The sequence below is a fragment of the Melospiza georgiana genome, chromosome 4 (genome assembly GCF_028018845.1).
Source record: "Melospiza georgiana isolate bMelGeo1 chromosome 4, bMelGeo1.pri, whole genome shotgun sequence".
Classification (NCBI taxonomy): Eukaryota; Metazoa; Chordata; class Aves; order Passeriformes; family Passerellidae; genus Melospiza; species Melospiza georgiana.
Window position 1 is genome coordinate 71,884,806 of NC_080433.1, and position 12,210 is coordinate 71,897,015.

The following is a 12,210-nucleotide window of genomic DNA, read 5'->3' on the forward strand; positions in this document are numbered from 1 at the left end:
TTGTCAAGTTAACAGGTCTCCAAGAGGTGTTAGCCTTGCCCAGATGGATTTAATTTTCAGGTCTGTAGGATGCATAAAGTCTTGCCTATACATGGCCTGTGTGCTCTTCTTTGAGGTGTCTGACCTGATTTAAATTCCTCTAAAAATTACAATGGACTCAAGTCCATGGCTTCTTTAGCATTTTGCACAACTGGAGAAATCTAGATGCTCTCAGTGGTGTGAGGGAGAATTTCTTTTTTGCTTACACTTCCACTGGTCACACAGAAAGTACAGCCTAAAATTGTCTTTTTTTTTGCATTGTGCTAATCTGGTTTCATGGTTGGTATCAGTGGGAGCTGGTTGATGTCACCTGTCACCCTGGTTTTTTGAGTTTTTCTAAGCCTTCTGATGTTTACATTCTGTAACGAACTTTCTCACACACTTTATGTAAATAACTTATTGGTTTGCATTCCTTTATGGAGGAGGAGAAATTTGATGGACTGTTGGTTTGTCCAGTGTCATTGGAGAGGTGGCACTGTTATCCTCCATTTCACTGTCAGTTTTGGACATCTATAAATGTTGGAGCCAAAAATTAAAATTTCTCTTTTTACCTGGAGAGAGCTGCGTGTCCGCGTCGTGTTATTTCGTGTCCTGTAGTGACATTCACCAGTCTGGAGCACACAGAAGACATCTGCTGTGGTGCACAGGAATTTCTCAGTAGTGTTTTGAGTGACCAGGTCAGTTTTAGGAGTCAGTGTTGTGGTTTGTGTTGTGTTTAAGGTGGTGTCTTTGACTGTCCAGGTAACGCGCAATGTGATGACTGCAGTGCTGAGTTTGCCTCCAGGGGACATCTACAACCTCTCAGTGACTGCTTGCACTGAAAGAGGCAGCAACACTTCCATGCCCCAACTTGTGAAATTGGGTAAGAACTGCTTGTTTGTACATTATTGACTCACCCCACTCGTTTGACAGTAAAGTGACCCTGGCAGCACCTTCCTTATTTCAGTTTTGTACCTCTGAGCCCATTTCTCTTGCAAAGCTGTAATTTTCACCTCACCTTGCTGTGAAGATTGTCTCATGCCTGTGTGAGAAGCTAATCTCCTAGAATGGTTTTGCTCAAGAGGAGCAAGAGTGGCAGAATTTGACTGTAAGTGGAAGTAGGAGAATGCAAATCACTTAGTGCCTTGCTGAGAGAACAAGTCAGCCTCATAGGTGCTTGCCTAAGGTCTTGAACACATGTAGGGTTTGAGGATGGCAACTCAGGCTTCACAGATGAACTTTTCAGTAAAAAGCAGAACCTTCCTTTCTACCTTTCTGTTTCTGACAAGCCTATTTCTACACCTCTCTGCCACTTGGTCTGCTTTCCTGTCTCCCCTCCTCTCTCCCTGGACATCTGCAAAGTCCTTCAACACCAAAAACTTACCCTTAAATACAAATTAATGACAGCACTCTTTATAAAAATACTCAGATTTGCGGATGTGGAACCAAGCCTCGTTTTAAGAGAAATATATGTAATATACTCATAGAAACAAAAGAAAACTTGAGCATTTGATCCTTATTGTAAGAGTTTCAAATATAACTTTCTACCTAATCTCTTTCTTTACTTGAGAGGAAGACTGGACCCTGCACCATTGGGCCTTAAGACATTTTAGTTCTCTTTTGAATGTATGTGTAGTTGTTGAGCCCTAGCTACCTAAAATACTGAAATTTCCAAATGTGCCAAACTGCTTTTACAGGAGTTAGCTCTGCTGAGAAGGTGGGTAAGGAAGAGTTTGTAATTTCAGGGAGGATTATCTTCTCTACATGAATAATAATCCTTTTATGAGTCACTGCAAGAGAAGTGAATTTAAAGGACTCTAATTTCTAATTGGATTAGAGGTCTAAAAAACAACCATTGTCCATTTATGTTTCTCAGCATTCTTACTCAGTGCTGAGGCAAACAGAGACACAACAATCTCAAGTTCTTGCAGGTCTTCTTACCAAAGGCAATATTTGAAAGAAGCAGGCAAATTCCATGAGTTTTCTTTGCCCTGTGCAAGCCACATCCACTGTTTTCCCCATGCCTCGTGCCTGTGCAGTACCCTGTGTGTATTTGCTCACCCACTGAGGGGGTCAATGTGTGGGGTGAGTATTTCCCCCTGCTACCACTGTCCAAGTGCTTTAGGGTGATATTTCAAGACATCAGCTGGCTTTATCTTTCAGACAGATCCACCAGCCTTATTCATGTTGTACACCCTGCAGCACAGCTGTATCTTCATCTTCTTACCTTGTGGATGGGCACTCTTACTGAAATTGGGTGAATATTTTGCCCTTCAGTGTCAACAAAGAGAAGGTGGAATGAATTCCATTTCAATTAATCCCTTCTTTGAGTGTGGGGTTTTTTTGTTGGATTGAGTTTGATTTTTTTTTTCCCCTTTATGATGTTTGAACTTTGAATAGACAAAAGTGAGGATATTTTGCCAGAGGTTTTCCCTCTCTGTGTTTTTGAGGGGAGCAATGGGAGTTGTAATTAGCAGTAGTGGAAACTGACTCCAAGTGATAGACGACTCAGCGCTTGGCAGTCACTTAAGCATTCCTGCCAAATGTTCTTCCCTCCACGATGTTTGCTTCATCCTGGCAGCTTTCCACCTGCAGAAAAATCAAGCCATTTGCTGGAAGCAAAAGGAGGATTTGCTTGGGACGCTGCCCAAATGCAAAACTCGTATTTTAATTGAGGCCATTTTTTTTACCTGGAGTGAGGGATGGAATGTGTTTCTGAGTCCAAGAGCAGATATATGTGTGCAATTATGGGAGAGGGACACTTTCCTGTGTAGCTCTGGGACAATGTGTGCACTGCAAGCCCCGTGACACACGTGAATGTCCAACTCTTTCCATAATGCCAATATGGCTTGGGCAGACTCCAACCCCAGAACACAGATCTGATTGTTTCAGGATCAGATACGTCTCCAAAATGTCTATAACTACTTGAGCAAGTCCCTCGTGCCAAGGTTCCTGCGACAGCATCTCCCAGAATGAGGATAACAAATTATTTGTGAAAGGAAAAAGAAGCAACCCATAATGTTCTTGTGCATCATTGTATGCAGCGTGTCAGAATCCCAAAATCGAGTAATTGTTTGAGAATTACAGCTTTAATTAAACATCCACAGAATAGGAGATCTGAAAGCTGCGCAGAACAACTCAGAAATGTACAGCCCAAATTTTACATTCTCTGAAGGCAAAGCAGAAGAGCCCAGGAGGCTTGAGGTGTGGAAAGCTAGGGATTTCCAGTACCCATCATAGAAAGTCATCAGGATGAGTATCAGGATTAAACATAAAATAATTAAACAATTATTTAATGTTTAATAATTAAACAGTTTTGGTTTTTTTTTTTTAAACTGGTAATTGGCTAAGTATTTTCTCTGCTGCACTTAAAGGAACCTAGGCAGCCTTTGCTTGTGGGAAGCTGCTTCTTTATAATCTCCTGGTCAGGCCTTGTGGAGAAAAGCCTTCTCAGGCCAAAAGTGCTGCTAAAAGGTGGACAGTGATCTTCTCTGAAAGAGTTCCTGCTAACATTGTTCTATTAATAGAATCCACAGATCATCCTCAAACAAGGGCTCTGCTGAAAAAGGAAGTGAAGTAATTATCCATCTGTCCAAATAGAGAACGGTTTAAATAGAGAAGAAAAACCAACACACTTCATCATCTTCCCATTTTACAGGGGTAGTTTGTCATCATGAGAGGATTTACATTGGTAGACTTTATCTGAAGGAAATGAAAGATAGCAGGGCATCAGGCATTGCTTTCAATTTTTTCATTTTTTCTCAGTTGTCTGGGAACTTAAAGATAAGCTTAATGAAAGGAGATTTTTCTCTTACACCAGAACCAGCCCCTCCAAAATCACTGTTTGCTGTCAACAAGACTCAGACCTCTGTGACTCTGCTGTGGGTGGAAGAAGGAGTAGCTGATTTCTTTGAAGTTTACTGCCAGCAGGCTGGATCTGGCCAGGAAACAAAAGCCCAGGTATGTCTCTCTTCTTTGGTGTCTTCATCCCAGAGTTAAACTTGTAAAGCTAAATTACTAAAGCTATGCTTCAAATACTAAAATATTTTCATTGTTTTGCAATGTTAAGGTTGGCCTCTGTCTTATTGATGAGGCTATGTGACTGGTTGGAGAGAAATTGTGGGCATCCAACAGTGCCAGTGGAATTGGCTCTGATGCACTGTGCAAAAGCAAAACCTAACAGGCCACAAAACTAAGGGAATGCCAATGAGCAAGAAGGGAAAATTGGTCAGGTAGCTTCATAAGGAATAGGGAAAACAGACATATTAAATGCCATAAGATTTCTGATGCATTATTTAATGATTTCTGGAATACTTTATTCCTGGTTTTGAGATCTGTTAACTGAAGTTCATTTTCTTGCTATTCCGAGAGTACCTTTGTGCAAATGTGGCTGCTCCTCATGCATTTTATATTATTTTTACCACAGGGTATTGTCTTCAAGACCCACCTCATGAGCCTCACATATGAACCTCCCTTTCTCTCTGTCCAGTCAGGTACCTGTGCTCAGCAGCCAATTTAAATATAAACTATTTAAATGGGCAATGCTGTTCAGTGAAAAAACAGAGAGCAGTAGTAGTTTTAATTCCTTGGCATTCAGTGCTGTGCATCATGTGAGGTTTACTTTGTGCTTTAGCTGATGGTATAATGAATCACTGTGATTACATGCCACAAAACATTATTCTCATGTGCACTGTGACAGATAATGGGGAATCATTGTGAAAGAAGTGAAAAATTACCTACTTAAACTACTGATTAACATGTGGAAAAGACCTGCACACTCTTAAATCCTATGGAAATCAGTCTGAATTATTTAATATTCTTTTAAAATTGAGACAGACAATTACTAAAGGAAAAAGAATGCTTACATGCATTTTAATCTTTTGGATCATTTAGATTCCACCTCTAGATTTTTGCTTTTTCATGCTGAATAGCAAAGGTCCCGAAGTCTCGTATTTGGGGTGTTCCCAGACGAAGGAAGGAATGATGAATCTGACTCCATGTTCTCAGAAGGCTAATTTATTGTTTTATGATACTATATTATATTAAAGAATGCTATACTAAGCTATACTAAAGAATACAGAAAGGATACTTACAGAATGCTAAAAAGATAATAATGAAAACTTGTCACTCCTTCCAGAGTCCCGACACAGCTTGGCACTGATTGGCCAATGAGTGTAAAAAATTCATATGAAACAATCACCTGTTGGATAAACAATCTCCAAACACATTCCAAAGCAGCAAAACACAGGAGAAGCAAATGAGATAATATTGTTTTCCTTTTTCTCTGAGACTTCTCACCTTCTCAGGAGAAAATCCTGAGCAAAGAGATTTTTCAGAAAATATGATGGTGACAGTGAAGTCATTATCATCACTTACCAGAGATTCAAAATAGTGATGGGATCAGGCAAGGAAAGTACCAGAGCATTTGCAATTTCAGCTCAGAGCAGATCTGTTTTAAGAACATCAGGAAAAGACTGCTACATCTGGCAGATGCTTCAGTGGGTGTCTCATTGTTGACAGGAACATCTGGCACTGGATAATGCAGAGATTGTCAGCTCACTCCTCATTAGATTCATCATTCTCTTTTCTGTCTCCATGAAAAACTGGGAAGGGCTCCTTTCTGAACTGTAACAAGGGATGCTTTCCAAGTAGGCTGCTGGTGAAAATTCTTTGTGATTTTCCATGCTAGTTACATGAGCATTTTTGTCCCTTCCCTGCATCTTTAAATCAGTGAAATGAAAAGCAACAGCTTTCCAATTTTGAACATCTTGGATTTGAGTTGACTAATTTAAATTTCCCAGAGGGGAAAATGGAAACATGAACCAAGTATGATTGCCAAAGTGTGGCTCCTCCTTTTAGCTCAAGCAATGAAAGTCTCCTCCTTTTACACTCATGTGATTTCATCTACACAGTGTACCTCAGGATTGCTCTGCAACAGGAGTTTAGGATTAGCCATGGCTACAACAGGTTCTTGGAAATATCCAGTGCTTGGGACTTGTTACAGCACCTTGCATTCCCCATCTGGAGGGGGTTCATTCATAAAACTTCTCCTTCTCTCCCTTCTAAACCACTGACTCAGTGTCCCTGTTTTCACAAGTGTAACCGACCCCTGGTTATGCTGGACAGTCCAGAAACAGAGACTTAAGGAACTCTTTCTTTAACTCGATGCATGTTCTTGCTGTGTTTGTTTTCTCTTGCTCTGTCAGCATTTAAAATCCACAAAAGGGTTCACAAGGGTCACAGTAATTAACGCATTGTATAAATGTGTACTGCCAGCTAGAAAAACTGAAGCCTAGGGTGTTTGATTATAATCATTGCAAAAGACTTTGCTCTAGCTTTTTCATCTTGGCCATTCAAAAGGGCTCATAGGCCTCCACACCCAGAGGAGCTGGCTCAGAGGCAGAGATTTCATTCATTCAAACCTGAATTGTGATTTCCTTCATGGCAGAGGTTGTGACTGCCTTAGCTGTTCTTTGAATAAGAATAACTTGGTTTTCCTCCCATCTGCATGGCTTAGAAACCAGAGCTCATGAGCTGTGTCCACCTCTGGGATGGCCTGGAGGTCTCAGTGCTTTCCCCTACTATTCATGTTCCTGATTAACCCACTCTGGGCACGTGTCCTTCCTCCCCAAAGGGCTCTGGGGTCCCTGGTGTGCTCTGGGGTGTTCTTGCAGCTGCATTCAGCCCTGTTCCTCCTCCCTTTTAGGCCAGACAATCTGCCTGCTGTCAAAGGCAAGTCCTGGTTGCCCTTCCTGGTTTCAAAGTGCTGATTTCTTCTACCAGATCTGACTTCATCTGTTAGATACATGGAACACTGATTTGTGCTCTGTCATTTATGAGAGACACAAACCCCTGTGTGTTTTTCCTTGTGTCTGCAGGAACCTGTCACTGTCTCCTCACACGTTGTGACCATTTCCAGCCTGACCCCTGCCACCTCCTACAACTGCAGCGTGACCACCTTCAGCCACAACAGCCCCAGCATCCCCACCTTCATTGCAGTTTCCACCATGGGTAAGCAGCATTTCCCTGCTTTCTTCTGCTTCCTCATCCAGCTACATCTGTTCCCCTGTTGTATTTGCATCTCCCCCGATGAAGGAAGGAGTCACGAATCTGACTCCATGTTCTCGGAAGGCTAATTTATTCTTTTATGATACTATATTATATTAAAGAATGCCATACTAAACTATACTAAAGAATACAGAAAGAATACAGACAGAAGGCTAAAAAGATAATAATGAAAACTCGTGACTCTTTCCAGAGTCTCAATACAGCTTGGCCCTGATTGGCCACTGGGTCAAAACAATTCACACCAGATCCAATCATGCAATCACCTGTGGGTAGGCAATCTGCAAACCACATTCCAAAGCAGCAAAACACAGGAGAAGCAAATGAGATAATTATTGTTTTCATTTATCTCTGAGGCTTCTCAGCTTCCCAGGAGACAAACCCTGGGTGAAGGAATGATGTTCAGAGAATGTGAATGCCACATTCTCCCTTGCTTTCTAAAGCTGCTCTTCGTAATGCTGGCCCCAGGGGTTGTGTGTGTCATGAAAAGGCTGCCAGGTGTGGATGGGATAGGGGAGAAGCTTTGGGAAGCCCTTAGAAAAGGCCCAACTTGGAAAACATAAACTAGGGGCTCAGTTCTGGACTGGGTTTTAGAAATCAGGGATGGAGTTTGTGGTGCCAATACTAAACATCAGATTCAGTCAATAATAACATTGACTGCTTTATGATATTTATAGAGAAAAATGTTTTCTCAGCCAAGCCCAACCAAGAGGAAAATCACATTCACAAGCTTTTAAGGCTTCCTGCATTCAGCAAAGAAGTAAGAGAGAGGAAAGGTCTCTGCAGGATCCTCAGCAGTCACAGCCAAAAGTGTCCTGAGGGAGGATCCCTGGGCATGCCATTTTCCAGAGTAATTAAGCAATTTCCACCCAGGATGTTGCAAATCTCCAGTTTATTATTTTGCTTCTGGGTCAGAAAAAGCATTGATTATTGTTGAAGAATAACTTCAGAGTGGAAATGTGCTTTGGAGACATAGATGATGATGAATATCTGTATTTTGTGTTACCTTCACCGTTTTCCCTTGTGTTATAAATGTCAGCTAAAGAAGAAAAAAATAATAAATCAGAATATGTTAAAGTCTAACAAAAATGCCAGGGTGAAGGCATTTCCCCAAAGAAATTTTCTAAGAGCAATAGCTACTCATACTCTCCCCTTATCTCCTGTGGTAGATTTTTCTCTAACACTCCAAGCTATTTGAGATAAGCTTAAAAAAATAACATTATCAAAACTCAGGGAAAAATGAAACCAAGGAAAAATGCCAATGCTTCTGAACTGAGTAACTGAGAGCAATTTTCTCTATGTACAGTTACTGAGATGAACCCCAATGTCGTGGTAATCTCCGTGCTGGCCATCCTCAGCATCCTCCTGATTGGGCTGCTGCTGGTCACTCTTGTTGTCCTCAGGAGAAAACACCTACAAATGGCAAGGTAAGTCCAGATTTCTGCTAATTACCAAAAGGAAAAAAAAAAAACAACAAAACAAAAACCCACCAAAAAACAAAAAACAAACAAACAAAAAACCCACAACCAAAACAAAAACTACAAAAAAATAAAAAACAAAAAAACAAACCAACCAAAAAATAAACCACAAAAACCCCAAAACAACAACAACAAAAAACGCACCAAAAAACAACAAACAACAACAAAAATAAACCAAAACAAACAAACAAAAAAACTACAAAAAACCCAACCAATAAAACCCAACAAGAAAACAAAAACCCCAAAAAAACACCAAAACCCCCCATTCAGACACTAACAAACATTGTGACAATAGTTTCAGATGAGAATGCTTTTGCGTGGGTGCTACTTGAGGTGCTTGTTGTGTTATTTTTAGCGGGGTGTCTCCAAAAGTTGTTTTGCTGCTCTTGACCACATCCTCTCCTTGTATCTATTTTCACTCCTGACCTGACTGAGAAGCCTCAAGCTTTGTCTTATTTTGAGCTTTGCAGGATTTATCCATAAATACATATTACAAAAGGGTGTGTCAGGGACATTAATGATAATTAGGATGTGAGGCAAATGGGCATGAGCAGGACATCAAGGTTCTTTGCAAGTCTTTGATGTGGTTTGGAACAGGAGATTTTTTCCCATACCAAAAGATAACATTTTCTAGAAGGTCTCTCTCTCACCATTTGCCAGTCTGCACCAGTCATTTGTACCTGAATATTGAAATTCAATTTCCTTTTCTGGGAGATCTTACCTGCAACAGTTCACTTTAATGTGGGTTGTTGTGGCCTGTGTGAGCTGTGGAAGTTTCCCCAAACCCTATATATTCTGTGTGTATATATATATATATAATTGGTTTACCTACTAGTTTTGAAGGTATCACAGAGTCTTTGTCCTTTTATAATCTATATAATATATTTTATATTAATTTATGGTACTGTGTCAAGAAAGGAAATTATTTCACATAAAAAATCTTATGTAAAAACTCTTGTGCTTAACAAGATGCTGGATTTTGTGTGTTGTGTCTAGTCTATATATTCCATGCAATAGATGACCACATCACACATATGTCTCAAGTTATCATTTTAAAAAAACATTATATAGTTTGTTCCTTTTGCATGCAATTGGCTCTGAAATTCCCAGCTAAATTAATTCTTTTCTATTTAATTACTGAGCAGCCAGCCCAAAGCTTTTTCTCTTCATCACTGCTTCTAGCCACAGAACATAAACACCCCAGAAGGAAATTTTAAAAATAAATCCAGAGAGAAGCTGCAAGCAATTGTTTGCTTAAATCAAGAAAATAGTCAAGTTAGTTTATAATTCATAGCTGAAAATAATAGACTTGTGATAAGGACACTACTAGAATGTTATTCAGATTTTTTTTTTCCTTACAGTTATTTTCATGATTCAAAATTACCTATAATTATCCTGTAAAAAGGATATAATTAAAGAACTTCTCCTTGGAGTGGGAACAATGAATATTTAGTATAGAAGGGTAAATATTTAAGCTGTGCACTGAGGCCAGTGCCCTGCTGTGGAAAGCACAAATTTAGACAGAAAATAAGGTCTATTTGAGAATTTCATTCTTTTGAAGCATTTTTAGGCAATTTGATCTCAGGTGGTGTTGAACATTTATTGGTTTTAGACAACCACATTAAAGGATTCTAGTTATGTTCATTTCACATTATCTGAGACCAAGTCACAGATGAGTGTTTAGCATTTCCATGCAACTCCAAAGGTTAAATTTTTCTTAAACCAAGCTCTTTGCAAGTGTTGTGAATCCAAAAATAATAACTTTTTGCTTAATGGTTTTCCTGGAACAGGGAGTGTGGGGCTGGGACCTTTGTGAATTTTGCATCTTTGGAGAGAGATGGAAAGCTCCCCTATAACTGGTGAGTGTTTGAAGAAAAGCTTATGTTTTCTTCCCCATCTCTGCTTTTTGGCAAATGTTATCTGTAATCTTATAGTGCTTATTTTTTATGTCTTTGCTGTCCCTCTTTAGGATAAAACTACTAGGCTTGTTAATTTTCTATTTTATCCCTTGAATGTATTTTATTTCTTGAATGATGAATGAAGACATGCATTCTGTCACCTGCTGTTTTTATAGGCAATGATGCATTTGCATGTCAGCCAAGTTTCATGGATGTGTTTGGGGAGGATTTTTTTCCCCTTTCTCTTACAGGCATATTTCCTAAAATAACACAACTGTAAAAAATTTATCTATAAATTCATTAGCACTTCCATGTATTTGCATCCAGGAGTAAAATTATTTGTAGATAACTAATTACCAACTGTCTTCATACAGTGCCTTTAATAAATATTTCTTTATGTTACAAGACAAGGACAAGCCAACTCAAATATATACTGTAACTTTATGTTCAGTGCTGTTGGATAAAATAACAAAAAAAAAATCCCTAAATATATCTTGCTAGTCTAGAAAATCACCTGCAAGAATTCCAGGCACTGATATGGACTGTAAATCATCTCTGTCACCATCAGCTGATGAGAAGTATTTGAACAACGAAAATCTGTAGGATTAGCTTTTATAGAAGTAAACCCGAATGGCAGTGTGAATCTGCCACCCTTATTTTCATCATCATCCCTATTTTGATAATCAAATAAATGGTAATGACAGTGCCCAAGGTTTACTGTTCTGTTGTTAGCAATCTCTGCAAAAACCTCTTCTCTTTCAAGGCAAGTCCAAGCACAGACACTTAACAGGATGACATCAGCCCCATTCCAGTAGGCCAGGAGAAAAAAACCAAAAAAATGCCTTTACACCCATGGTCAACTCTGCTGACAGCTGAGAAGTTGGAAAGAAAAGTTGGTGCACAGGGAATTTCTTTCCATGACCTCACAGGACACAGCCTGCCAGCCAGGCTGGGATTAACTGGATTGACACTGCACCACCACAAGCCTTTTGCTAATAAGCTGCAAACTGAACTAACAAGCCCAGCAAATCTTGTCAATATCTCACTGTGCTGCTAATTAGCTGGATATTAAACAAGCTTCACTTGCTTGGTTTAGCTTTAATAGCAGCCAGCTGTGTGCAGTACGAATGAAACCATCCCTCAGCTTCTCTTGCTTGGGCTGTATTAATGGCAAAAAAAGTCAGAAGATCAAACACTCATGTTAATTAAATAGCCAAGCTTGAATGAAATTATTGAACTAGCAACAGATGTTATTAAAACCATAAAAGGCTCTTTTTTCTTTTTTAATGGGAAGGGAATTAATAGGTTTGGATGTGAAAGTGAAGGTTCTGGCTTGATTTAGCATACGTATGTCAGTGTGTATATGCATATATGTATACATACATAAATTAAGTTATAAAAATATAAACTGAGGAAAGTATTCCTGCTTAATATCTCCACAAACTTTTGTACCTGAAGGCAGTGTGTCCTTATCTTATGGTCCTTATTTCTCTGAGAGTTGTTTTGTGTGCCTCTGTTGTCTAGTGTCAAGAGCAGATTCACAATCCATCAAGGCAGCCAGGTGGGAAATTCAGCCCTAAAAACAGAGAGGAGGATTGGCTCATTCCAGGGATCCAGTCAGGGAGCCATGGGCATATCCAATGATTCCTAAGGGAAGCTCACCTGACTTTTCAGGGTTTGAGCAATCTCTGCATCTCCTCCTTTTAATTAAGTTGTTCTGTAAGCCTGAGCAGGATGTGAAGGACTACATG

General features: G+C 39.6%; 1 protein-coding gene across 2 annotated transcripts in view; it reads left to right on the plus strand.

Moving 5' to 3' along the window:
• PTPRO (protein tyrosine phosphatase receptor type O) overlaps positions 1-12,210 on the plus strand; it is a 140,400-nt gene that overhangs the window by 107,166 nt on the left and 21,024 nt on the right. For both annotated transcript variants that reach the window (XM_058023026.1, XM_058023027.1), the window contains exons 12-16: positions 781-901; positions 3,839-3,978; positions 6,897-7,029; positions 8,390-8,510; positions 10,352-10,420. In XM_058023026.1, coding sequence (XP_057879009.1) covers positions 781-901; positions 3,839-3,978; positions 6,897-7,029; positions 8,390-8,510; positions 10,352-10,420 — 584 coding nt within the window. The remainder of the gene's footprint in view (positions 1-780; positions 902-3,838; positions 3,979-6,896; positions 7,030-8,389; positions 8,511-10,351; positions 10,421-12,210) is intronic.